Source organism: Mauremys mutica, chromosome 1 (assembly GCF_020497125.1).
Source record: "Mauremys mutica isolate MM-2020 ecotype Southern chromosome 1, ASM2049712v1, whole genome shotgun sequence".
NCBI lineage: Eukaryota > Metazoa > Chordata > Testudines > Geoemydidae > Mauremys > Mauremys mutica.
Genome location: NC_059072.1, coordinates 121,235,769 through 121,263,757, shown reverse-complemented (window position 1 = coordinate 121,263,757; position 27,989 = coordinate 121,235,769). Strand labels below are relative to the sequence as shown.

At 39.7% G+C, this 27,989-nt stretch overlaps 1 protein-coding gene across 9 annotated transcripts in view; it reads right to left on the bottom strand.

Moving 5' to 3' along the window:
- The window catches only part of C2CD5 (C2 calcium dependent domain containing 5), a 120,372-nt gene that overhangs the window by 18,655 nt on the left and 73,728 nt on the right, over positions 1-27,989 (bottom strand). For all 9 annotated transcript variants that reach the window (XM_044993309.1, XM_044993336.1, XM_044993377.1 and 6 more), the window contains 9 exons: positions 26,918-27,109; positions 16,735-16,921; positions 13,517-13,681; positions 10,407-10,547; positions 9,235-9,298; positions 5,406-5,467; positions 4,367-4,465; positions 3,813-3,902; positions 1,517-1,604 (listed from right to left, as the gene is read on the bottom strand). In XM_044993309.1, the coding sequence (XP_044849244.1) occupies positions 1,517-1,604; positions 3,813-3,902; positions 4,367-4,465; positions 5,406-5,467; positions 9,235-9,298; positions 10,407-10,547; positions 13,517-13,681; positions 16,735-16,921; positions 26,918-27,109 (1,088 nt within the window). The remainder of the gene's footprint in view (positions 1-1,516; positions 1,605-3,812; positions 3,903-4,366; positions 4,466-5,405; positions 5,468-9,234; positions 9,299-10,406; positions 10,548-13,516; positions 13,682-16,734; positions 16,922-26,917; positions 27,110-27,989) is intronic.

Sequence of the window (27,989 nt, the reverse complement as noted above, 5' to 3'; positions counted from 1 at the left end):
GTAAGGACTGACTAGAACACATTTAATCAACATAAATACATAGTGATGGACTTTGAATGCAGATAAGCAATTAGACGTTTGCTAATAAATACAGCTGCAAAACTACTTGGACAGAATCTGAATTCCACTCAATAGGGCTTGACTTAAATAGGAATATTTTAGGAAAACCAACCCAAGTGCTTTAGGTCTGCCTTAACTGAGTTAATTGTATCCAATAGTAGTTTTCTCTTATATTTTATCTAATTAAAAATTCCTATTGATACCTCGTTCTTCTATCTATTTCAGGGGTTGGCAACCTTTTAAAAGTGGTGTGCTGAGTCTTCATTTATTCACTCTAATTTAAGGTTTTGCGTGCCAGTAATACCTTCTAAAAATGTTAAAATTTTCTCTTTCTATAAGTCTATAATATATAACTAAACTATTGTTGTATGTAAAGTAAATAAGGTTTTTAAAATGTTTAAGAAGCTTCATTTAAAATTAAATTAAAATGCAGAGCCCCCCGGACCGGTGGCCAGGACCCGGGTAGTGTGAGTGTTACTGAAAATCAGCTCATGTGCCGCCTTTGGCACACCTGCCATAGGTTGCCTAGCACTGATCTATTTAGTGCTAGTGAAAGAAGCTGGATAGGCCTGGACACTTACATTCACTATCCACACAAGATTAATAACACAGAGGCAGAAGAAAGCCCCCTCAACCCGCCAGTTAATGATTTGAATGCTTTCAAACTTAGCTTCAAAGGGCCATTTCTAGAGATGAGAAAAGAATTCAAACCTCCAAGCTCAGTCCATTTTTGCAGAGACGATATCAATTGTGACCTGAACTTAACACTTCAGTGCCAGGAACCATACTGAAATTATCAGTTTAATTCACATAGGCTACTGAACTGATCTATTTTCAGTTACTATTGAACTGATCTAGATTTAAACCAGTGCACTTGAGGTCCATTGCTCTGTAGCCCATTATCAACCTCCATCATTAATATTTTAAATAAAGTCTACCTAAATTTCTTTACAACATGCATTCTTCTTCACTTTAGCATGCATGCTCCTTAAGCAAGCTCATACATAAATTGCATAAATCTTCTCTACTCCCTTCAGAATGTTTTTACATGTCACAGAGTTCCAAAAAGTCAGTTAGCCTAGTTTTCTAAGAATTGTGAATAATGAATTTCCTAAAATCTTGTGAAAAGATTTTGCAATTTATAAGAATAAGCACAAGCATTCCATGATAAACATGTCCTTTTTTCCAAAGCACAGTGGCAGCAGAAAAATGCATGAGTAGGCAACTCATTCTTTAGAATCCATTAAAAAGTTTGTTTAAAAAACTGGAGCATGGAATAAGGCTAAGAATTTCTTTCATATAGTTACAGGTCTGTTGACTAGAGAGAGTTCTCCAGTGAAGAAGTGTGTGGTTGAATTGATAAACTAAAAATGATATCATCCACTACACAGTAAACATCTTTCCTATATAAATGATTATCAAGAAATGATAATTTCACCTCCCTCAAAATGCTTACCCCTTTGCAATGTTTTTTCTACAGGGACTTTACTGGTTTGTAAAGCTTGATTTTTGTCAAATGTTATTGCAACCGCTGTGACTGTGACCTGCAATCAAAAGATACAGTACATATTGTTAGTATAAAATCTCTCTTGTACAATCTTCCAAAAGCTTTGCCAAAATTAACATTCAGCTATGGGGAAAATTTACATCATGCACATTACTGGAAGTAGAAATAAGTTGTTTATTTTTTAGCAGCACTTACATTTTTATTAACTATATTCAAGGTGCTGTCTTGTGAGCAGAGATACCTATGAAATGCCATAACCCATTAATGGCAATGTTTAAGACCCTTAATCATAGCAATTGGAAGCTAACAAAATGGGAGTCATTGCTAGAATGAAGAAACACAGCAGATACTATATGAAACAACCTTCCATGGCAGAGATGGTCTAAGAGCTGATATTGGCTAGGATCTGTTGTCCAAAGATCCACCTAACATGTTTGAGCCAAGTTTAAAAAAAAAAATGTGTATCAACAAAACCAAAATATAATTAGGACTTTGTATTTTCATCAATTCTTTGCCTTTCATCAGAGGATTGCAAAGCATCTTATAAATATGAGTTAAGTCTCACTGTACTTTGTGAGGTAGGTAAGGAATATAAAGGAATTTTTTCCCTGGCCACAGAAATGAAGTCACTCTCATTGAAAACAGAGGAGCTGCTTAGTAGCTTACGCCAACAAAACACACCATGTATTAAAAGTGAAGAAATATACTGCATCCTCTTGAAACTGCAAGAAAAAATTAGGTAGCCAAAACAAAGTTACCAAATTTAGAATTTGTAAAGGATGATGGATTAAGCAGCCATATTTGTATTGTATGTGCCATAGAGCGCCTTTAAAGGCAAGTAGTCAGGACCTTCTATTCCATATTTCATTGGAAAGATGGCATTCTGTCAGCACAATAACCTGCTGTTTCATATAAGTAAGGCATTTGTTTCATATAGTAAGACATTTGATATGATCTCGCATGATAGTCTTATCAATAAACTAGGCAAATACAACTTAGATGGGGCTACTATAAGGTTGGTGCATAACTGGCTGGATAACCATACTGAGAAAGTAGTTATTAATGGTTCCCAATCCTGCTGGAAAGGTATAACAAGTGGGGTTCCCCAGGGGTCTGTTTTGGGACCGGATCTGTTCAATATCTTCATCAATGACTTAGATATTGGCATAGAAAGAACGCTTATTAAGTTTGCAGATGATACCAAACTGGGAGGGATTGCAACTGCTTTGGAGGACAGGGTCATAATTCAAAATGATCTGGACAAATTGGAGAAATGGTCTGAGGTAAACAGGATGAAGTTTAATAAAGACAAATGCAAAGTGCTCCACTTAGGAAGGAACAATCAGTTTCACACATACAGAATGGGAAGAGACTGTCTACAAAGGAATACGGCAGAAAGGGATCTAGGGGTTATAGAAGACCACAAGCTAAATATGAGTCAACAGTGTGATGCTGTTGCAAAAAAAGCAAACATGATTCTGGGATGCATTAACAGATGTGTTGTGAACAAGACACGAGAAGTCATTCTTCCGCTCTACTCTGCACTGGTTAGGCCTCAGCTGGAGTATTGTGTCCAGTTCTGGGCACCACATTTCAAGAAAGATGTGGAGAAATTGGAGAGGGTCCAGAGAAGAGCAACAAGAATGATTAAAGGTCTAGAGAACATGACCTACGAAGGAAGGCTGAAAGAATTGGGTTTGTTTAGTTTGGAAAAGAGAAGACTGAGAGGGGACATGATAGCAGTTTTCAGGTATCTAAAAGGGTGTCATATGGAGGAGGGAGAAAACTTGTTCATCTGAGCCTCTAAGGATAGAACAAGAAGCAATGGGCTTAAACTGCAGCAAGGGAGGTTTAAGTTGGACATTAGGAAAACGTTCCTAACTGTCAGGGTGGTTAAACACTGGAATAAAACTGCCTAAGGAGGTTGTGGAATCTCCATCTCTGGAGATATTGAAGAGTAGGTTAGATAATTGTCTATCAGGGATGGTCTAGACAGTATTTGGTCCTGCCATGAGGGCAGGGGAGTGGACTCGATGACCTCTCGAGGTCCTTTCCAGCCTAGAATCTATGAATAATCAGAGGGAGAGTGTGAACAGTTGAATGAACAACACATTTTGCGGCACATAGTTCTTCCTTAAAGCTCCTTCAGCATACTAGTGACTCAATCTAATCTAGTTTATTTTGCAAGATCTAATGTAATCAGAAAACAAAGTGGCATTAATAATAAATGAACAAAATTAGTTACCTGAATTACTTCATCCTCTGGAAGAGCCACTGTAAAATTTACGTGGCAAAGACAGCAGGGAATCATAGATCGCAGCTTGAAATACAGACTCTGTTGAATACAAAACATTATTTGTGTTATTCTAAAAAAATGTTAATTCTGTATCGGGTTTATTCTGGAAAGTCTGGATTTCTTTTTTGCAGTAAAAATAATTACCCTATTATTTTCTCTTATTTGAGACTCAATTAGTGATTTCATTTGAGGTTTAAAGGTTTATGGTTTGTTGTCTGCTCTGTGCAATAGCTTAATATTGTTATTTTTATAACATGCTAAGTCAAAGATTTTATTCTCATTTGATGTGTCTCAGGAGCTATTAACATCATATCCAGCATTTTAAATATTTGTAAATATTAGTTCCAGCTGCTCAGGAACTAATTATAGATGCAACCTAAAACAAGTCTATAATTTTGAAAGGCAAGTCTAAAGAAAATACAAAGTGTTGTTTGCAATGTAACCTAAATTCCATGTTACCTCTATTTAAATAAATACATACATCTGGAAACTAGAACTCTTACCTTAAGCAGATTCTCACAGAGATCATTAAAGTTCTTGTTAAGTGTTTGATTTGTCAGGTTAATGTTGCTTAACCTGGATACTCTTACTGAGGTGAACATCTGAAGCAGAAACATAAAAGTTTATATCTTTATCTTCCTCAATTTTAAATCTATATGTTGCAACAGTGGGAACAAAGCAATTGATTAAAGACATTAATTAGCATTAGGGGTCACGGTGAATGAGAAAGAGGAAGAAACAAAAATGACAGTCTATGATCAGATACTGGAGGAATGTACTTGTCCTTTATGAAATTTTACAAACAAAAATTTTTTTTTACAAAGAACTGTATATCAATATATAAAATAATTAGTGACAAACTAGTGCAGTGGAAAAAAGGGAATGTATTTTTTTATTTGCCTCACATACAAGTGTGTGTGTGTGTGTGTGTGTGTGTGTGTGTGTGTGTGTGTGTGTGTGTGTGTGTGTGTGTATATATATATATATATATATATATATATATATATATATATATAATCTAGCATTAATATTTTGTGAGAGCATGTCACAGAGACAGAAAGGGTGTCTCTCTCAAAAAAAATACAACTTTAAAACAAACATAAGCTTAGGTATTCAACCTCATCTGGGACTTTGAAAGCCAGCCCAGGTTCTTACCATGTCACTCAACAGCAAACCAAGTTCTCGGGGGCAAATCATACCCATAGTTACACCCGTGCAACCCCTTTACCTTGAAAGGAATTGCCCAGGTGCCTAAGTGGATCTTCTAAAAACTATTCTGTTGACTATGCACAATACAACTCACACTTTCTTGGCTGAACTGATTCTGCAATGCAATGGGAGTATAAAGCAATAAACATGTATTTTTGTCACAACTCAGTTATATCAGTTTAAACAAAAGGAATGAATACGTTGAGTAAGGGGGTGTCATTTTTAATTCGTTTTTCAGAGTACAACTACTCTAAAATCTATTGCAATGTCAACAGTATATTTGTATACAAGTTTGGTTTTAAAGGGTCTTTTTGTTTTTAAAAGCCACTTTACCTGTATATCAGAAGTCCAGTTATTTATGCCAGGCATGATTTCTGTGTTACAACTGTAAAAACCTGTAAAAGAAAATACTCACAGAATTATATTATGTGCTGTGCACGAAGTAGTGCACAGTTTGGCAAAAGTTAAATTAACTTTCTGCAGTACTTTTTTCAAATGTTGCTATAAATAAATTTAAAAACAAACATACAGCAGCACTATAGGAATATACCAGCATTCTAAACATAAGGTATTTCATAATATAGAACAAAGATTAAATATATTTTCTGCAAAAACCTATATAGCAGCAAAAATGTGAAGCATTAGTAAATAAATACTTAAAAGTATAAAGCTTCATTACTATAATGTCTATATTATTAATCTTTTTTCATTTGACAAAAAATGCCTCACAAAGCAAGACAGTCAGACCCAGAAGAGTATGCAACCTAAAAATGGGATATTGCACAGCAAGTCAGGAGAAAGTGTTATAAAGTTTTCTTTTCACCATTTGTTTTTTAGAGTGCAAATACTTGTAATAAAAAATAAAGTAATCACTGTACACTTTGTATTCTGTGTTGTAATTGAAATCACAATATTTAAAAAATATAGAAAAACATCCAAAAATATTTAATAAATTTCAATTGGTATTCTATTGTTTAAGAGTGTGATAACTAAAAAAATATTAATCATGATTAATTTTTTTTTTAGTTAATTGCGTGAGTTAACTGCGATTAATCAACAGCCCTAATTATTTAGGAGATTCAAAATCTGTTTTGCGAAATTTAATAATCACTGGGATAATCTGTTTATCACACTTGCATAATATACACAGAATCCTCAATTATAACAAATGACTACTTCTGGAAATGCTTGATTTTTTTTCCACACCAGGATTCTTTTTCATAAATGTGGCCATTGTTTGATTGTTATATAAATATGATCAAAATATGGTATCTTTAATAACATTTTTGTGGCTTTCAAATAAAACTATATTTCATGAAAGCTATACTGAAAAGATACTTAGAACAAGTCCTGCAATGCGTGTCAAAGTTCATACATGAGTGGATACTATGGATATCATGAAAGTAAGCAAGCTGGAAGGCATGACAAAAGAAGTCTATGTGTAACAACATGAAGATGACGTTTCACATCTATGAAGAATAATTGCCATTATTTTCTACAAGGATATTCTTGAAAGCTAAAAGGTGAGTATGTTGTAACTAGCTGTTTGCTATTGAAATGAAGTTTATAATGTAGTTGGGGCCCTGAGTACTGAAGTTCCGTGAGGAGCAATGTATTCTTGGTTGCTGGATCCTATAGTAAGGAAATTGGTCTTAAAGAATTCTATTTTAAATATACATTTCTGTATCATGAAGAAAGAAAATTTGAACTAATGGAGATTGGCATAACAAAGCAGAAAAAAGAAAACCAATCTGAATTCTGGAAAACAAATAAGTGCTGTTTCAAACAATATAAGGAAAATACAAGTTCTTGGAAAAGAGACATTGAAACCAGAGAAACAAACAAACAAACAGATTGTTTACAAGTGAGAATAAAAAGGTAGGAATGATTTTTTCCAAAGAAGAAAGGATCACAATCTTGTAGTAGGAAGCACATTATGCAATATATACATTATTAAAACAACCACCATGTTGCTAAATAATAGACATATAGACCACTAACATCTCATATGAAGTTCTAGCATCAATTCTGCTGTTGTTGGCATCCTTTCGTATGTGAGAGAATTGCAGACTATGATGTAGATCAGTGGTCTCCAACCTTTTTACACACAAGATAATTTTTTGAATTTAAGTGCAACCCAGGATCTATCCCACCCTTCCCTGAAGCCACGCCCACTGCATCCCCCCCACCCTCCGTCACTTGCTCTCTCCCACTCTCATTCACTTTCACCGAGCTGGGGCAGGGGGCTGGGCTCTGGGCTGGGGCTGAGGGGTTAGCAGTGTGGGAGGGGGCTCTGGGCTGAGCCTGGGGCAGGGGGGTTGGGGTGAAGAGTACAAGCTCTGGGAGGGAGTTTGGGTGCAGGAGGGGGCTCCAGGCTGGGGCAGAGTGTTGGGGTGCAGGAAGGGGTGTGGGGTGCTGGCTCTGGGAGGAGGCTCAGGGTGGGGTGTTGTGGTGCAGGAGGGGGTGTGGGGTGCTGGCTCTGGGAGGGGGCTCAGGGCGGAGTGTTGGGGTGCAGGAGGGGGTGTGGGGTGCTGGCTCTGGAAGGGGGCTCAGGGCGGAGTGTTGGGGTGCAGGAGGGGGTATGGGGTGCTGGCTCTGGGAGGGGGCTCAGGGCTGGGGTGTGGGCTTCCACCGGGTGGCACTTACCTCAGGCGGTGGCGCAGCGGGGCTAAGGCAGGCTTTCTGCCTGCCCCGGCCCCACACTGCTCCCGGAAGCGGCCAACATGCCCCTGCGGGAGGGGCACGTGGCTCCGCGTGCTGCTCCTGCCTGCAAGCACCAACCCTGCAGATCCCACTGGCCACAGTTCCCTGTTCTCGGCCAATGGGAGCTGCTGGGGCAGCACTTGCAAGCAGGAGCAGAGATCCCTGTCCCTGTCCCCGTCCTCAGGGGCGTGCTGGCCACTTCCGGGAGCAGCACATGGCCAGGGCAGGCAGGGAGCCTCTGCCTTAGCTCCACCAGACTTTTAGCAGATGGAGATTGCAATCAAAAGGCAGAGGCTCCAGGATTGACCAGTCAATTGCAATCTACCAGTTGGTGACCACCGATGTAGATGGTTTGCAATGTCTCCTATGACTGAATAGTCCAATCCAAGATTTGCATGATCTTTAGCAGTTATTGCAAGTGTATGTATCTTGGTTGGGAGCTGCTTGCTTCCTATGGGCTCTTTTCTCTTCAAGCTGTAGGAGCCAGCTCCTGTCATGGCCTTTGATACCTTGATGGAGACGATGGCACCACTTGTTACGATCACTTGCCAAGATTTTCCATTGCTCAGAATCAATTCCAAATTCCTTCATATCTCACTTGCATGTGTCTTTATAGCGAAGCTTGGGGCATCCTGTTGTTCTTGTTCCCTCTGATAGCTCCCTGTATAGCATGTCACTGGATATGCGTTCATCTTCAAACCTACTCAGATGGCCCAGCCAGTGCAATCATCTTTGCATGAGCAGGACTGTGACACTTGGTAATTTTGCCCTTCGAAGAACCTCTGAGATGGTGACTTTATCCTGCCATTTGGTGTTGAGTATGAGGCGTAAACAACATAGGTGGAAACTGTTTAAGCTTTTCTCCTGATGAGCATAAGTTGTCCTGCTTCTTCACCATACAAGAGAGTGCTGAGGATGCAAGCTTGGTACACTAGTATTTTGGTCTTGATAGTAAGTTTTGAGTTGCTCCATGCTTTTAGTCTGCTAAAGGTGGTGGCAGCCTTTCTAATGCGAACATGCAGCAATATATTGACTCAATACTTCTACTTTCAGTGAACCCTCTACCTACATTTCAGCCATTCAGAATATAACAATCTACAGATACTGAATTATTAGTGCAAAAGACACAAGAATTTTGAAACTTTTCACTCTACAAGGAAATGACTACTATGTTGAATTTCCAGTTATGATACAAAAAGGTGATCAGCACACAACAGTGTATTGGAAAGCAATCTTCCTTGCCTCAGGTTACAATCAGCACATTCTCAACAGAGACAAAGCATTTGTCCTCTGTGAGATTTGACCCACAATATTGCATTTCAAGGAATTTTTTTTCCAATTCTGACCTTGAATGAGGTAAAACAATTCTCTATTATCCAGCATATTGTGAAAAGGACTGTCAGAAGTTCATACAATTATTAATTTTAACCACAGAGCATGAGAATTTTGTTTACTCTACCTGGAGGTGGTGGAACATCCGTCAGTAAAGAATGTACATCTTCCATTGCATCTGTATCATCAATCTGAAACAAATAACACACATTGGTAGTGTCAGTAAGACAAAAATACTACAACAAGGTTGTTACTAGATACAAAAGTCGAGTTTATTTAGATGCCTAAATAAATGAATAATTTGGGAATTGCTGGGTACTTAGCACTTCTGAAAATCAGTTAACTTATTTCGATTCTTAAATAAAGAGCTTTAGCCCAAACTTAGATACCCAGTTTTGAAAAACCATACCAAAGTTTTTAAATTTCATATTTACTTCTGAAAAAGATGAGCTGGATCAATAAAGAGACAAACTGAACAAAATACAAAACAACTAATCAAGATTTAAAAAAAATAAAAAATAATATTCCATTTCTTCAAGTTTTAGTATAATTATCATTTGACCACCACTTTCAAGTTTAAAATTCAAGAATTTTTGATTTAGCACTTTCAGGGAAACAAAACAATTTATTTTTACACTTCTCACAGTACTTCCAAGTATTCAATTCATTTAAATATATGCTCATTAAAAAGCAATTTAACTTTAGAATAAACAAGTTCACTTCAAATATTAAGTTATAACATGCACCTCCTCACCTGCGAGAGCACTCCAGGTTCTTCTGTTTTCTGAAAGGCATTTAGTCTAATAAAATTTTAGATACAAAGAATTCTAGCTCCTCAGACACAAAAAAAGACAATATAATAGGAGCCTCAAAGAATAAATAAATTGTATTAATAATCACAAAAATAATGTAATTTTCAGGATACAACACTGAATGCTGAGGTGCTAGCATACAAAATATTTAAGGCTCCTATCAGTGATGATGGCCTGTCTTTTATGTAGCTGAAAAAGAATCGCCCATTTTCTTTTTACTAGCCTCTAGGTACTGCTTGACAAAGATGACCAAGAGGAGGATATCTTTTAGAATGTGGTTCATATGCAGAGAGCAGATGTGCTCAAGAACAACAGGAGAGAGGAACAGAGGTGTGCTTCAAATTTCAATTAAGAGTTTCTATTGATACAAAAATTAATGAGCTGCTCTACAACTCAGGACACTTTGGAAATAATTAAGAGGTCCTTTATCTATTTTCCATATATTTTTCAAGATGAAAGGCAGGAGCATCATAGACACGGATATTACCTCCAAGACAAAAGCATCCTTTTTCCCATGTGAAAGGTCCAGTTCCATAACTTCATCAGAACTTTCTGACTGAGATCTTAGCAGCCTGGAACGCTGTCTTGGTTCTGGAAAGGGAGATCCTATGATTTCCTCTGGTATCTCCTGAAAACAGTATTACAATAAAATTCATATATGTACTCCATGTCTTAAAACTATTTTGACACCTTGCCATCACATAGTTTTAAGACCCAGAACATTCTGAAAATCATTCTACTTGGAAGTAATTTTGCGGACAATATAAATCATATTTTCTGTTTTTAATTCCATCCTGCCCTTTTATTTTAGAAATTTCTTTATCACTACTAGGGATATATGCATACAGGATTTATTTCCTTCATTTCAGTCATTTGTGCTACTTATACCACAGACAGGATTACTGCTTCTGGAAAGGAGTAAGAATTAGCTCCACAGCAGCCAACTGTGGTGACTTAAAGAGAGTTGTATATATAAAAATTCTGTTTTTATACAATATCCCTTAGTAATGACAAACAGTGAAATAAACTCATTTTTCATTATACACATAGATAATGCAGTGACTAAGAAATATGTCAGATCTATTAATAACAATGAGAGATGGACCGCTGAAGTCTAACTGTTTAAGACAAAAAACCTGTTCACAATGTACATTTTTTATTTTAATTTTTTGTCCCAGTCAGTTTCCCCTCAGGTTTAAGAACTGAGATGTTGCATATTCTGCATCAAACTGAGAGAGAGGAATAAAATATATCAATGCTATCCCTATCAATGATGAGTAATGTGAACCAGATCTGAAAGTAATTGCATCCATTCCACCTCAACATTTTTTGGATACATTGAGGATTATATGAGATGTTCCATATTTACTTATTTCTGTTCTTATAATAGGAAAGTTAAGTACAAAAAAACTGCTAAGGATCGTCTGAAGACCATCTGAGTTTACTGGGGAAGGTGAAGTGATTCTGGTCTATTGAAAAAAAATATGTAGGCTGTGTAATGCAGAGGGCTTCCTGTAATCAAAGAGCCGAAGACTCCATGACACCTATTAGAGACCTCACTATGCCAATCTAATTAACCTAGAGGCCACTCGGGTCTGGTCTACGCTGAAAAATTTAACACCCTGAGCACGGTACTTAGGTCGACCTAATCACCAGTGTAGATGCCGCAAGGCTGACAGAAGAACTCTTCTGTCAACCTAGCTACTGTCTCAGAGTGGTGGATTAACTACCTTTTCTGTAGATGTAGGAAGTGCCTATGCTGCAGTGGTACCATTGTAGCGCTTGTAGCATAAACAGCCTCGGTTACTAAGGAGAATGGGATGCATTAAAAAACCATCAGATAGAGGCAGAGAGAGAACTTTGTGTGGAGCATTTCAACCTAGAATAATTTTTTTGTGGCAGCTGCAAATCACAGAAAAATGGGATTTACATTGGAATTGTTGATACAGGCTTAGGGGCTCTATTCAGCAGAAAGCAACTTCAATGTTTTCTGCCTCACAGTGGTCAATGACACCTCCAGCTACATAGATGTAAAGATAACTATTTGAAAAAAAGATTAATTTTCCTTCTTGGGATGGCTACCTAGTGCTGATTCATGTGCACAAGAATGCCACTCTTGCCAGAGTCCCAGCTTGGTTCTTGGGCAGGATGTGATCCTCTCTGACAGCTAGCCATAGAAACAAGACATGGTTAAGCCCCTTCACAGTCCAAAAATCTCAAAGAGTTCCCATACTTCCCTTTCTGGAATCTACTTCTGTATTGGGACTAGTGAGTTCCTACTGTTCTAAGAAAGAGGGACAGCTACTGGCCAGCCTACAGGTCATATTATGAAAAAATACCTGTGTGGGGCAGAAGTCTCCCACAGTATTGTTCTCCAATGATGTAAATGGAAGGATCAAAGTGGAAAAAGAGTACGATAGATGCTCCCAGTTTCCATACAAAATTAAGGATATTTTTTGCTTCATATGCATATTTTTTAAGTCTGCCAGGACTTGTCCCTTCTCTATTTTAGGACTAAAGAAGAGCTAAATCCAGCAGGAGGACTATAGGAATATCCAGGCAGCTACAGAACTGCATAGCGACAGAGATGGGAATTATATTTATACTATTTTTTTCTCCCCTTCACTGCTCTTCAACTCCTAGCATGTAAGAATAGAGGATTTCAGGAGGCTCTCTGCGCAGACTAACCTCTCTCTTTATGGTCTGCAGTGGAGCTAGCTTGTGAAGCTAGCTTGTGAAGCCTAGAAGGCTACGCATATTTGAGACTAGAGTGGACTCTTAGGCCTGGTCTACACTGGGGGGGGGGGTGTCGAACTAAGGTACGCAACTTCAGCTACGCGAATAGCGTAGCTGAAGTTGAACTACCTTAGTTCGAACTACTTACCCGTCCTTACGGCGCGGGATCGAAGTCCGCGGCTCCCCCGTTGACTCCGCCACCGCCGTTCGCGGTGGTGGAGTTCTGGAGTCGACGGGAGCGCGTTCGGAGTTCGATATATTGCGTCTAGATGAGACGCGATATATCGAACTCCGAGAAGTCAATTGCTACCCGCCGATCCGGCGGGTAGTATGGACGTATCCTTAGCTATAGAACCATGGAATACCATATTAATATTTAGCTACTCCACAAATATATTTAAATGATAGCTTGAGTGTGCTTTCCAGTTATGAGGCTACAACTACAGATGGAGCTCAAAGCTCTAAGCCAAAGGATATGTTATTACCAAGTTAACAAGGAGTACATGCAGACTACTAGAATGAAAGATGTTTTCTAGCCTTCCACAGCTACACTCCAACTGGCTACGGCGCTAAGAACTCCCTAATCCCTAAAAAGCTGTATCTGATTTGGTCAAATGAATGGGGAATTTTAAAGACATTCTCAGACATTCAGAACCGAGAGATTTACATATCTGGAATACGGTGATTATATAAATCTCTGCTCTGATTGCCTCAGAGAGAGTTCAGGGATTTTCATATTGATAAATAACCATGCACTCAAATCAAACCTCTTCAGTTATGGATCAGTAACCATACTAGTTTAGTATGAACTGCATTTGACATAGAATTCTCCTTTTTGAGAGTTGTACAAATTTTACTTACAGGAGGGTTAATCTCATAAAGTTCTTTGTTTTTTGCTATTGTATCATTTATTTTTTTTTGCATGTGAGAAACATGCTGTTCATAGGCGCCATCATTTGGAGTCTTCCCAGCAATCTGAATACCACCAGGGGTCGGTAAAGCTGTCAGATACACACCAGTGGCAGACTTTATAAAAAAAATAAATAAAAAAGTCAGTAAGAGAACAACAAAGATGTTCAAGAACAAAATATGCCCTATAAAGTTTTATTTTCAATGTTTAATTTTACTTCTACTGGGTTAAAATATTTATAGTTTTCAATACTGCCCAGGATTTTAATGTATTCACCAGTACAATTTGTATCTTTATGTCATAGACTGCTACTGTGGTAAATTAATTCCTCTTTATTGTTTGTAGATTCAAAACAATACGCCTTGCAACACCTTTCTCCCCATCTGCTGGAACACTTCCTTAAGGAAAATCTTGTTCCTTGACTCAAGAGCTCATCTCAAATAGGAATAGAAATTTCTATTCTTTTCTAAAGGCTTCATATCCAAAAATGTGTGACCAGTAATCAATACAACAATAAGTGTGCTAAATATTCATTTATTCAGTTCATTCTCAACTTCAATAGCTGATGTAGACCTTAGTATTAACTCATTTTGCATAAACAAGTTAGAAAATCAAATTTTCCCAGTATCTAGGACTTTAATTTGTCTTTACAGTCACAGATAAGTATATAAACTAGTCAGATTACTGAAGCATCTCTTTCGCTCATTATTCAAATGAAACAGAAAATGGAAGGTTTTCTGGCTTATTTCGTAAGAATTTCTACAGTGTGAAAGCCAGATAGATATTTGCCAGAACCTTACAGGCTCTTTAAATAAACCAACTTAATAAAAAAAGACTGAAATCACATTAGGACTAAGTTATTTCAACTGTTTTCTTAACAAAATTCAAATTTCTGACAAAGAACATCTGTCAAGACAGTGGTCTAAGAAAGGAAAATATGTTTCACCATACACATTTTCACTTCTGAGGACAGGCAAAATGAGGTTCTCGCTTCACTACTATGGAGATTTGGAATGAATCTGAAGAGACAACTCGTAGGATCACCACATACATACAGGTAAAATCAGTTACTATGATTTTACCATTAACTTTTTCATCCCAAGTATACATTCAGTCTGCTGAACAGACCTGGGTATTGGATGTAGATGTATAATAAACTAGTATGTACACCACTGAAGTTACTGAAGCTAACACATGTGAGATACAAAGGCAAGGACAACTCGGACATGGCATCGCTGCCAATGCCCAAGTCATGCTCACAGCAACAATGGCTTCAAACTCAGAATCATTACAGTGTCATTAGTGTGATTCAGTGCCTACATCTATGTAACAGTTGAAGTAAGACCGAGAAACAAAAACATCAGGGAGTTCAGCCGGTCCTAACATACTCTTGACCCAGTGATGTGACTTATCAGTGCCATTATCATCAGACACAGAATTAATGGAAGCGTTACACAGGGCAGCCCAGCAGTCGAAGACCAACAAGGATCAGAGGAGTCAAGGTTGAACCTCAACTCAGGCCTCAATCTGTGCTTCCTGGGAGACCATACAATTCAGTGAGCTGCTGCTAAGCACCATTGGAATTTTGCACCAACCGTGCCAAGAACAGTGATGTCTAACCTTATAAAATGTTCTTCTAATTTCACAAAACCGTTTGTGCCAGTTTTGTATGATGGTGGAATTCTGGACAAATGGAGATATTTAAAAATTATAGTTTATTAACAAGTGAGATGGTGGAAAGGAAGGAGACCACCACCTTCTCACTGGTTCCAAACACCTTGATCCAAGATCAGACATAAGACATATCAGGCATCACTGTTCTTCGCAGAGTTGGTGCAAAATTCATTGGTGCTCAGCAGCAGCTCAGCGTATTGTTGGCTCTCCCACGAAGCACAGGTTGAGGCCTGAGTTCAGGTTCAACCTTGAATCCTTTGATCCTTGTCTGTTTTCGACTGCTGGCCCGGATAGCTTTGAGACTTCTCTCAGCAGATATGTACTTTAAAAGGCTAGTGTTGGTGATGCCTCTTGGCATCTAATGGAGTTGGCGGACTCATACACATTCAAAAACATGGCCTCTGAGGTCATCTGGGCCCAACTTCTCATTGGAAGTGAACCATTGGAAGTGTCATTGGAAGTGAACCATTGGAAGTGTCACTGACATTGGAAGTGTCAGTCAGGATGGAGAGAGCTTGAGAGCCTCTACTCAGGGCCCATCTGTTCACTAAGATGTTTCGGCAGAGACAGAATTAAGCTTGGCTATTCCAACCCCACACATGACATGCAGAGCATAGATGCCAGTGGTGCAACATTTTATAATTAGGCCTAGAACACTTTAAACCTACTGGTCATTACTTCTCTGCCATCAGAAAGCCCCCAAAAAGGAGGGCATGGAATTAAAAACAAATACAATAAGCTGTGTGTGCGCGGAGGATATTTATAAAACGTTAGTGAAAAATAAGAGTCTGGACAGCACAGAGGGTCTCCAAAATTCATTTTGGGGGGGGTGTTTTTTTTTTTAATCATACTTTATTTTAAACTAAACAAAAAGCAGCATCAAATTCATTCTATGAAAAACAGTACATCATAGGTATAGTTGAAAGGGTTGAGTACCTTATAGAGTTAAGCTAATGCAACACCACAGTGCAGCTCCTTTGTAATTAATAGTTAGATGAAAAGTAATAGAGGCATTAGAGGCCATCAATATTACAAGCAGAGGCAATAGGCTGGAGTATTGGAGATTTCTCTTTTTTCCTAGGTGATAACCAAAGACTTACAAATACTCAGGGAGGGCAAATCCCATCTACCATGAACATGGAATAAAAACAGATCTCGACAGTAACCATTAAAGGAATTTATGATTTTTCCTCAGCATATTTTGGGGAAAGCCTCCTGTACTTATGATACTTTCATCTACTTATTCAGTTTCAAGAGAGTTCAGTCTATTGTGTCTGGTATTCAAGGCAAGTCTACTCTGATCTGTCAACAAGAAGGTGGCGGTCTCCTTCCTTTCCACCATCTCATTTGTTAATAAAACTATATTTTTTAAATATCTCCATTTGTCCAGAATTCCACCATCATACGAAACTGGCACAAATGGTTTTGTGAAATTAGAAGAACAGAATATAATAGAATGAGGAATTCAAATTTATGCATTCAAAGCAACACTTACTGCCAAGCCCATCAGCATATTTTCACCCACTGTAATCTGAATCCTCAGACCGAACAGAGCATTCATTCCTTTCAATTTAAGTTTATTCATTAGCTGGGTGTGTACTTCATATTCCATAAATGGCAACAGATTACTGATGGATGTTGCATTTGCTTCTGCTTGAGCTTTCTTTTTCAGGCGACATAACCTGTTGATGGAATTGTCACATATGTAGAATTAGTCTATTTTAAGCTTGTAAACACTTTTAATTTTTAACCACTGATAAACTCTGTAAGCGAGCAAAAGGCTTTTTTTATTTGACAAAACATTAAAAGTTATTTTCTGGAGTTTAATTCTATTTTTTTTTAAATATCAAGTCAGCACAACATCAAATTGATGCTTTTTGGCTTTTAACAAATATTTGCTGTACATCTTTACCCTTAATTTCGGTCATATTTTAATAGGAAAATACCTGTTTAAACTGAAAACTGGAAACTTTGAACAAAAGTAACTTATAAAGCAGAATAATACATGTACTTTAAATAATATTAAGAAACATCCCTTATTAAAACAGATTACAAAAACTGGAAAGCATGACTTTTGTCAATTCTTTTTATGAAATCATGTTTACTTCTAGTAATCAAAATATACATAAAAATGTACTCAGAAAGCAAGGAATATGCTTCACCCACTATGCCAGTGTTTTTCAACCTTTTTCATTTGCAGACTCCTAAAAACTTTCAAATGGCAGTGAGAACAGACCCCTTTGGAAATCTTAAACATAGTCTGTGGACCCGACCACAGGCTTAAAGCACTGTTCTATGGTAACAACCACCTTTCCCAGACCCCTTAGACATAGTCTGAGGAACCTGAGGATTCTGTTGATCACAGAAAAACGCTGTACTATGCCTTTAAAATTATTGGAGAGGTAAGGTGAGTGAAGCAGTATCTTTTATTGGACCAACTTCTGTTGATGAACGAGACAAGCTTCTTTCTTCAGACCTGAAGAAGAGCTCTACGTAGTTCAAATGCGTGTTTTTTTCACAACAGGAGTTAGTCCAATAAAAGATATTACCTCACCCACGTTGTCTCCCTCATATCCTGGCACCAACACAGTTATAACTCCACTTTTAAAATATTGTACCAACACCTAATATAAGTATAGAACTGGAGAAGTGCTAACATGGTAAGTTCAATATACACTGAGCTGAAGTTTGACTACATTATACAAATATTTTATACTGGAAATTGGTTTTGAATCTGAAAAGCAACTAATTCTGAGATACTTCTTTGCTGAGCTCTGAAATCATAACTAACATTGCTGAGGTGACCAGAGATGCCAATCCAGAGTGGTTAAAGAAATATTATAATTCACACTAACTGTACAGTCACACCTTAATAAAGGTATTCAGGCTCACTTTGTCGCAGCAAATATTGAAGAAGGTGACACCCAGCGTTCTTAACTACCTCTGCATGTCCTTTGAAATTTATGAGAACAGTCTTCCCTTTCTTGCGGAATTCCAACATATCAAAAAGTTTCTTTGATTTCTCTCTCACTAAGGACAACTCAGTATGCAGGACTCTGTCAGTGAAGAAATTACTTACCTATAACTGGAAGTTCTTCAAGATGTGTGGTCCCTATCTGTATTTCACTGCGGATTATATGTATTTGCCATGTGTCCGGAGCCAGAGATTTTTAAAAAGGTAGTGTCCGTTGGTCCACACATGCACCCTAGCTCCACCTCATGGTTTCATCTGAGGTGACAAAGTATGAGGCGGACTGACTGTCTTGCAGAAGTAATAGCTACCAGAAAGGCAATCTTCATGGGGAGAAGAGAGAGAGCATGAGGCCAGAGGCTCAAAGGGTGACTTTGTTAACATCGTGAGGACAAAGTTGAGGTCCCATTGGGGAGCAATGGGCTGAACAGGAGGATAGGTTCAGAGGAAGCCCTTCCAGAACCTGGTAGTCAAAGGGTGAGTAAAGGAGTGTCCTTCGAGCAGGGGGGTGGAAGTTACTGACAGCAGCCATGTGCACCCTGATGGAGTTGAGAGCAAGGCCAGATGTCTTTAGGGAGAGGATATAGTCCAAAAGAGGAGGAATGTCTACATCCTTAGGGGCTAGACCCTTCCACTGAGCCCAGGAGGTGAAACACTTCCATTTGGCCCTATAGGATCACCTTGTGGACTCCTCTCCGTTATTTGAGAGCAGCCTTGTACTGCTGATGAACATTCTTGCTCTAATGAAGGTGCTCATCCAAAAAACAGGCTCTGAGGTGAAGAGTCTGGGAATTGGGATGCCCGATCCATCCACCTTATTGCATGAGTTCTGGGTAAGGTGGCAGTGGAAGTAGGGAGCACGCTGACATGCTGAGAACAAGGGAAAACCAGAACTGGTAAGGCCAGAAAGGGGCAATCAGAATGACCGTTGCTCTTTTCCATCTGATCTTGTGAGCATTCATGGCAGGAAGGAAAGGTGTAATTGAGCTATCTGACCAACAAAGGACTAGTGCGTCACCTTCCTGCCACCAAGTCCCCCAGAGCAGCACAGGGTGCATCTGCTGTTGGCACAAGAGGCAAAGAGGTCCCTGGCTGGAGTCTCCCAGCAGTCGAAAATGCTAGCGACCAGTGTTGTGGAGCTCCCATTCGTGGTCAGTCACAAACTTTCTGCTGAGAGAGTCCACAATTACATTCTGAGTCCCAGGAAGGTATGCCGCTCATAACAGGATCTTGTGGGCAAAGCCAATCCCAAAGATGAATTGCTTCTGCACAAAGTGCAGGCAACCTTATACACCGTTGTCTGTTGATGTAATAGACGTTGGTGGTGTCATGGGAACAGGTTCTATCACTCGCCTTTGCAGCAGGGAGTCTACCTCTAGGATGAGGATACAATCATGAGAGTGGTCCCTGAAGTTAGGCCCGGGCGAGGGATGAGGATGAGGTAGCATTTTGAACTCGATCATATAGCCATATTGAATGACATCCAGGATCCACTTGTCCGTTATCGCACTCCAAGGTGGTAAAAAGAGTGATAGGCACCCCCCAAATGGAGTGAGTCGGGTGCACGGATGAGGCAGGGTGGTTGGCGGCTCTCTAATTGCACTCATAAATAGCACTTCTGGAAAGACTGGGTATGAGATGCAGAAGGTTGTGATGATGAACCTGAGGGATGGGGTCGCTGGGTTTTCTGCTGTTTGCAAGGAAGCTCATAGGGCCACTAGAGGAATAATTGGGAAACTCTAAATTTCTGCTTTGGAGACAGGTAGAACTTTCACTTGGGTGCCAGTGTGTAGAAATGCAGTGATCACACAGTGGTTCTGGAATCCTTGAGGGAACAAAGGGAATCATCAGTCTTCTGGTTGAAGAGATGAGACTCATCGAAAGGGAAATCCTCTATGGTGGTCTAGACTTCCCTCAGGAAACCTGACAAATGCAGCCATAATTCCCTTCGCATGATGATCCCCATAGCCATCATGCCTAAAGAAGTGTCTGATGCATCCATTGCAGCCTGCAGCGTTGTCCTCGCAACCAGCCTCCTCTCATCCAGGATAGCCTGGAATCGGGCTTGATCCGCTGGGGCAGTCTGTCTGTGAAGTATGCCATTTTGCTATAGGTAAGGAAGTTCTAGTTTGCAAATAGAGCCAGGAAATTTGAAATGCAAAACTGGCAGAGAAGAAAACCTTGTGACCCCCAAGGTCCAGGCGTTTGCCCTCTTTATCTACTGGGGTGGAACGTGAGTGTTGCTGATGGGCCCACTCCAATGCTGCCTGAAAGATGAGAGAATTGGGTGGCAGGTGAGAGAAGAAAAACTCAGGTCCCATTGGAGGTACATACAGCCTTTTCTCTGCCTCTCTGGGGGTGGGTGTGCAGGTAGCTGGAGTGTGCCAGACAGTCCGGGCCAGTTGAAGAATTGATTGGTAGGGACACTCTGGCTGGTGCCAAGGCAGTAACATCTCAAGCAATTGGTGCATCTTGTCTTGCACTTCCTCCAGTGGAATATGGAGGGCATCAGCCATCCTACATAACAGTTATTGGAATTGACGGCAGTCATCTGGGAGCAAGGAGGAAATCAAAAAACTGCGGTTTCCAGGGATGATGAGAGGAAGTGCTCCAGTTCTGGCGGAAGCATCTAAGTCGGACTAAGGGGTACATCCTCCAAAAGTTGTTCAGAATGCCTTCTCGGGAAGGCTGAAGTGGTGAGAGTGAAGACTCCTTACAAGCGGGAACGTGGATACTGCAACCACAACCCCCCAGTACAGCCAGCCTGGCAGATGCTATGGAGGGCCCCATGGAGCATTGTACCAATGACCCCAGTGCTGGGCAAAGAGAGGGTACTGCCATTGAGCTAGTAGGGCTGTGGGGTATTCACAGCGGCAGTACGAGAGGGGCAGACCCTGTGCCCTGTCCAAGTTCTCCAATGCTGAGAAATCAGAGCTCAGTTTGAATGGCGGTGCCAGCAGAACCACAGGAGCCTCAGAGGAGTGGGCAGGAACATGACCCAAAGGAGGCAAGTCTAAGGTTCGGGAGCCCACCCTCTGAGGACGCAATGGCACTTGAAGACATGGAGATCTCACCTCAGCCAGTGCAAATAGTTCATGAGGCTCAGGGGCTGATTCAAGTTTCCCCAGTGGGAGCACGACGAGTTCCTCAGTTGGAACAGGAGCTCAGGGTGGTCTTGGAACCAAAGGTTCCCTTGACTTCAGCAGTACCAACCTGGAAGGAGTATGTGGCTCGGTGGATGGAACTGACGTTCTGTGCAGCTTTTTATTGTGTTTGTGGCCTTGGAACGCGTTGCTTCTCCCTGATGGGATCTCTTAGAGCAGTATTCTTTTTGGACCTGGAGGAAGACTTACTGCCATATTTATGTACATGCTTCCTTGCCTTATGGCAAGGACCCGACAAGTGGTCCATAGCGCTGGTACCAGCAGAACCGAACTGGGAGGTGCAGTAGGTGGTGTGCTCTTAGATTGCTCAGGCTGACGTATTGCGGGGGGGTGGAGGGGGAGGGAGGGTTCCCCACAGCCTGGATCCGACAGTGGCCTCATGGTGACCTCCATGAGGTGCTTCCTGAGGTGGAGAGCCTGGCCTTCCCAGTTACGGGCTGGGAAGGGGGCAGATACTGGACCAGGATGAAATGTGATGAAATTGTTGACCAAGAACGAGGGAGGACAGGAAGTGAGTAATCCAGTACCCACGCATGGGTACTGGGGACAGGTGGTCAACTGGTGAAATGGCATCCCAAAGTCCTTACAATCCTAAAACTATTACTACACTAAAAGCTACTACAAAAATAACAAAATACTAACTATGTACAAGAATAAAAGTATTTTTCTCAGTTTGTAATAGTGCATCACAAGAGAGGAGAGAACAGAAGAGACTTTGAGTCAGACCATGCAGCGGTGAGAAGGTGCTAAGGGCCCAGATGGTCCACCCTGCCCATTATCACCTTGGATGAAACCATGAGGTGGAGCATGGGCACGTGCACAGCCCAACGGACACTACTACTTTCAAAATATCTGGCTCTGGATACATGGCACATGTGTATAACCCTCAATGGAATACAATAGGGATCATCACTTGAAGAAGAACCAGAACTTCTGGAACTAGCTAGTCATCAAAAGGAAAGATGTAGGTTGCAATGACACTGCACTAACAAAGCAGAAAAGGACCAGCTTCTATGTCACCTTGAAGCTTTTGATATTTTCAAATTCTTCCTCTTTTACCAGGATTTGACCAAATCTCTTGCAGGATAATCAGTAGAAGGAAAGTAGGCTTAGGAGGTAATGGTCTCCCCTTATGTATGTTCCAGGGGGAAAATTAGAGCTGCAGCATATACTGAATAAACATCTCAAAGAAAGACACTTATGATGGCTGATGCCACATAGGCCAAAGTACATAAAAGCTGAGAGGGGTAAGACTGCAGTGGCATCATAGCAGAACTGCCACCCAAGAGAGGAATCCAAAGTGAAGACTACATATTTAGGGTGATCTTCTAGGGAACAAACATCCAAAGTCTTAGGTGAATGAGAAAAGGACCATTTCATACCTAAGTCTGCAGGGAGACCCAGGAATCTGAGGTCTACTAGGAAGAACCTAAAGATCCTGTTGTCCAATGCAGTACTGGAAGGCACTCAAAATTATGGTGATGAAAGCAATATAAGAACCTATACAGAATACATCACATGAAACTGAGGCAAAGCCTTCAGACCCTTAGATCTGAGTTCTGAAACGAAGGCATGAAGTATCAAAAGAGATTGACTGTTTTGTCTATTTAGATTGTAAACTCTTCAGGGCAGTGACTGCCACTTACTATGTGTGTCTATATAGCAACTAGTACAATGCGTCTCCAACCTGCTTGAAATATCTAAGGACTACTGTAGTTATAAATAAATGATTATTATTATGGTCTGCTTAGGCCAAAACATCCAAATTCCCTCAAAAGAATGTAGTCAGACTCAAGTAGCTCACAGAAGGAAGCTGCAGCAGCTGAGACGGACATGGCATCAATCATCAGACTGTCCAGTCAAACTGACAGATTCCTCTACCTTTTACGGTACACTCAGCTCCATCCTACTAGCTTGATGACTGTGCTTAGAACAAGATGTTTCTCAAAGGTGGAGCAGAAGAGAACCAAATTCTCCTCAAAAGACTGTCCCACCTGAAATTTCATGTCTTTCAGTTTTTCTCCTAACAGGTATTTGTGGATGCTTCAGTTTCAAGGTATAGAAAATTCCAGTGTCCATCAGCAGAACTTACAAGACTTGTTAATTAGTGAGAGTTTAAATCTATTAAAGGTAAATTTGAAAGGGTTAAAAAAAAAAAAAGTGAAAACTGAGTACCCCTTCAGAAAGTGTTCTTCTCCAAGGCACTGGAAGTCCCTGATGTACTTGTATACTTATGTATAAAAAGAAATAGAAAAGGAAATCCCACCCTTCTGACCAGACTATTATCTGCCCCACTATCCCTGGCTGAATTTGGCTCCATCACACATGCTACAGCTCAAGAAGCCCTGGAATAGTATTAGAGTCACAACCTGTGAAATGAATCGATGCCAGGACAACTATGCTCACTACTAATGGAAATTGTCAATGCTTCCTTCAGAAAAGCACACTTAAATTCCTTGAAAAATGCAACAGTTCACACAGTCCTCATGAAGTCAACACTAAACCCTAAAGATCTCTTCAACTTCCTATTCCTGGTCAAAATAATTGAGAAAATAGTAACCACCAAGCTCCAACCACATCTCACATCAGTCAACATCTTGGATGCTCCCCCGAGGAGGGTTCAGACCATGGTACAGAACAGAATCTGCTCTAATATCACTAAAAGATGATCTCATGGCCATGGACACCTACATGCACATACTGTTGGATCTCTCTGCCTTTGATTCAGTGGACCACAAAGTACTACTAGCTTATCTACAAAACATAACAGAAATAGATGGTCCAGCACTATACTTGCTCCAACTGATCCCACAAGGATCCATACCTTCCACTCTTCTCTTCAATATCTACATGAGACCACTAGAAGAGACAGTGAGATGCCATCATCAGGCTTAGAGAGTTGCCAACAATACACTGATGACACTGAACTACGTATCTCATTCTCAATTGATTCAACCACCATTACTAAAAAGTTGTCAGCAAGTCTATAAGAAATTATCTCTTGGATGAAGGAGCAACTGGTTCAAGCTGAATCCAGGAGAAACTGAAGCGCCGCTGGTCAGAAAGGGGAAACACTTCCAAAAGCTGGCCCAAACACTGTCTCCAGCGTCTATTGAAGATGTCTAGTCTACATTTGTCAATGTAGCATGAATACTCAGGGTCCCATTTCACTCCTCAAAATGCTTACATGACCAAGTAGCATCCATTTCCAAAAATGCCAGCTTTCACTTCCAACTTGCCAGGAAGCTTCACCCCTTCCTCCTGAAGGAGGGCCTGACCACAGTAATCCATGCATTTTTCACCTCCAGACTGGATTACTACAATTCACTGTATCTAAAGCTGAATGTGAAGGCAATGTACAGGCTCCAGCTGGTACAGAATGCACCTGCCCATCTTCCCCATGGTTCAGGCCACTATGATCCCTTCAAGCTTGTGCTCAAGTCCCTCCGTTGGCTTCCAGTTAGCTTCCGATGTCAGTTTAAGGCCTTATTCCTTATTTTCAAAACAATTACTAGATCAAGCCCCAGCCACATCAAAGACTGAATTTCAATCTATGAACCACTGCTGCTCTGCTCTTCTGGGATAACACGGATCCCAAAGCCCAGGACGAAGCATGTGAAAGCTGAGGACAAAGTATTCTCTATCAGACATCAGAAAAACCCAGAGTCTGATCACCTTTAGGAAAAAGTTGCAAAGACTTCCTCTTTAAGAAAGCCTTTCCACCACAAGTGATACAATTATAATAGAATTCTGACTCCATGAGATCCACCATGGACTTTTGTTATTGCTACTGATTTTATGTAGAAGGTGCTCAGATACAACAGTGATGGGCAGCCATATAAAAACTTAGATCAAATAGATATATTACCACCACATGATGCAAAATGTTGAATTTGAACAAACTGGATTTCTTTCTAGTCTGTCATAAAGATGATTAGCTTTGAACTTGACAGAAGTAGACAGGAATCTGCTTGGAAGCATGTAATAGCACTATTCTAAATTACTACTAGCTACTGTGTCTCCTTCAACCCCCCCCCCCCCCCCACACACACACCCCAATAAGCTAAAGAGAAAGAAAAAGGCAGAGGATATCAATCTTACACAGCAGTCTAAATGGAACAGTAGTTCTAAAACCTCTGTCTGTAGCAGTAGAAAAGGAACTGAAGGTAACTGGAATCACAGCTCCTTACATAGTCGTACACCAAATGCTCAGAAATATAAAATAAGAGTTATATGTGGTCATTATTTCTATATGGTTCTGAGACTTGCAACACTTAGGCAAATGTTTGCCTCAATAGAAGCATCTTCCATCTGACATCATGAAATTCATAAACCCTAATGAATTAAACTTTACAGAAAATCAGAGATAATAATGTATTTTTGTATTTCAGTAGAGGAAACTGAGGCAATAACTATAGCAGTTCCTCCAGGATCATCCTCATACCAACTCAGTAACTTTCCAGAGGTGCCCCTATTTGATTTATTATGGCTGAAGCTAACCCAATATGTCAAGGAATCTGCATTGGTGTACGTACGGTATATGCAGTAGTTAGAATGGCAAAACAAAATGAAAATTAAGTACTGTATAACTGAATAGGAAATTACAGTATCATAACAAAATTAATATAAATCTAGGGACACTGAATCTGCCCTTCTCTCACACAATTTGTACTGTGCTATTACTGCATATACGATTGTCTAACCAACACTACTACATTTCTGGAAAGTGGTGTGTACATCCGCCTGTGAAAGTTCTTTTTACCAATATTAAGAACACGTGGATGGAATCTTAAGTTTTAGTTACATCTTTTAGTACAATATCATAATCTATTTGCAAAGAACCACCCAAGATAATTAGTAATGCTTTTAGGAACCTCTGACAAGAAATAATCACAGTATGATCTTGCATTCTCCAGTATAACAGGGCTAAATGAAAAACGCTGTAGCAGAAATGTTTTTTCTGTGGCTATAATGTTTTACCTCAGTCATCATTTCAAAGGAGAATTTTGTTTTACATCTTAGTATGATTATGGGACCTCCATTCTGACCAAACCACCAGAGAACCAGTCATGTGACCTACTCCATTGGTTCAGTATTTTGAATTATTTTAACCTGAGCATATGTAGCATGTGCAACCTTATTCTGTAGTTGCAAGTCTTTGCTCTCCATAGCCATGTGGGCTGAATGCAATAAATTTAGTAGGTATTACAGCATAGGTGTTGGAATTAGGGGTACTGGGGATGTGACAACACCCCCTGGCTTGAAGTGGTTTCCATCATATATAGGATTTACAGTTTGGTTCAATGGCTCTCAGCATCCCCATTATGCAAATTATTCCAGCACCCCTGTACTACAGACTAGTATAAATAAAAAGCACAAAACTAAAGTTAATGACATCACAACAGGAAATAAACATTTAGTTGCTAGTTACTACACATAATTGAACATAAAATATAAAATCTGCTTTTGTTGAACTACAGGAAAAGGAAAATTTCTAATGTTCTCCAGCACAGTAGTAAGAAAATAAATATTTTGACAGATACCTGGCTTGAATAAGACATCCCTTTCCAATAACCATTGCCTCTGCAGGCAGATCTATTGTTGTGAAAAGAACATCAGGAACCTTTTGTTTTCTGCAGTTGTAACAGTATGTGAGATGAGCAGGGAATGGCATGTTCAGTTCATCATATGGTATGTGGCAAAATCCACAACCTGGAGGTGAAGTTTCTTCTATCCTAAAAGTACATTTTGGAAAAGTATATTTAAAACATCTGTTCACCATCTTAACAAGAAATACTATGTGCATGTGCGTATAAAATTGGCCTATAGATACAACTACAAAAGCCAAACACGGAGCCAAATTCTGTTCTACTACATCTGTGCAACAGGTTAATAGGATTGTATCAATGTAACAGAGCAGAATTAGGCCACAAGCTATTCTCTAAAATGATACATATAGTATCTGTGCAGCTTAACAGTTATCCAGGGATCAAAAAACAACAGCATCAAATGGCCAGTGGTTATATTAGCCTAAGATATTATTGCAATAGCTTTAAGATCTAATTCTTGCTAGCTGGGTGTAGTCTGTGGAATATCACACCTTTACAAAGGACTCTGCTGGGTAAATACATATCAAATCTCTTACATGGACTATGTTTTAATAACCTATACAAAATTAAGCAGCAGAAATTAAACATGCCAGTCATCCTACTGAAGAACAGTATAATACAAATATTCATTAAAAAGGGAAAGACCCATAGAGAATTTCCTGAGCTACGGTATTAAGAAAAACTCACTATTCACTTAACTGAAACAAAATATCTAGGCAGAATTGTTGCAAAAACACAGGAAGACTATAAACAATATAGTCTGAACAAATTTCGATTTTGTAACATACTATGCAAGAGCCTCATTGTAAAATTTTGTCCTGCACAGTAATTTTTCTTCTCAAAGAACTGTGAGTAAAATTTTCAAAAGAACTTAAGTGATTTAGGAATGTAAGTCTTTAAAAGAGATTTGGGCACTAAGGAGCCTAAGTCATTTTTGAAAATGAGACAGACTTTCTGTACATATTTCACATTTGGTTGCTTTATTATCAGTCAGCTTTTATTACTG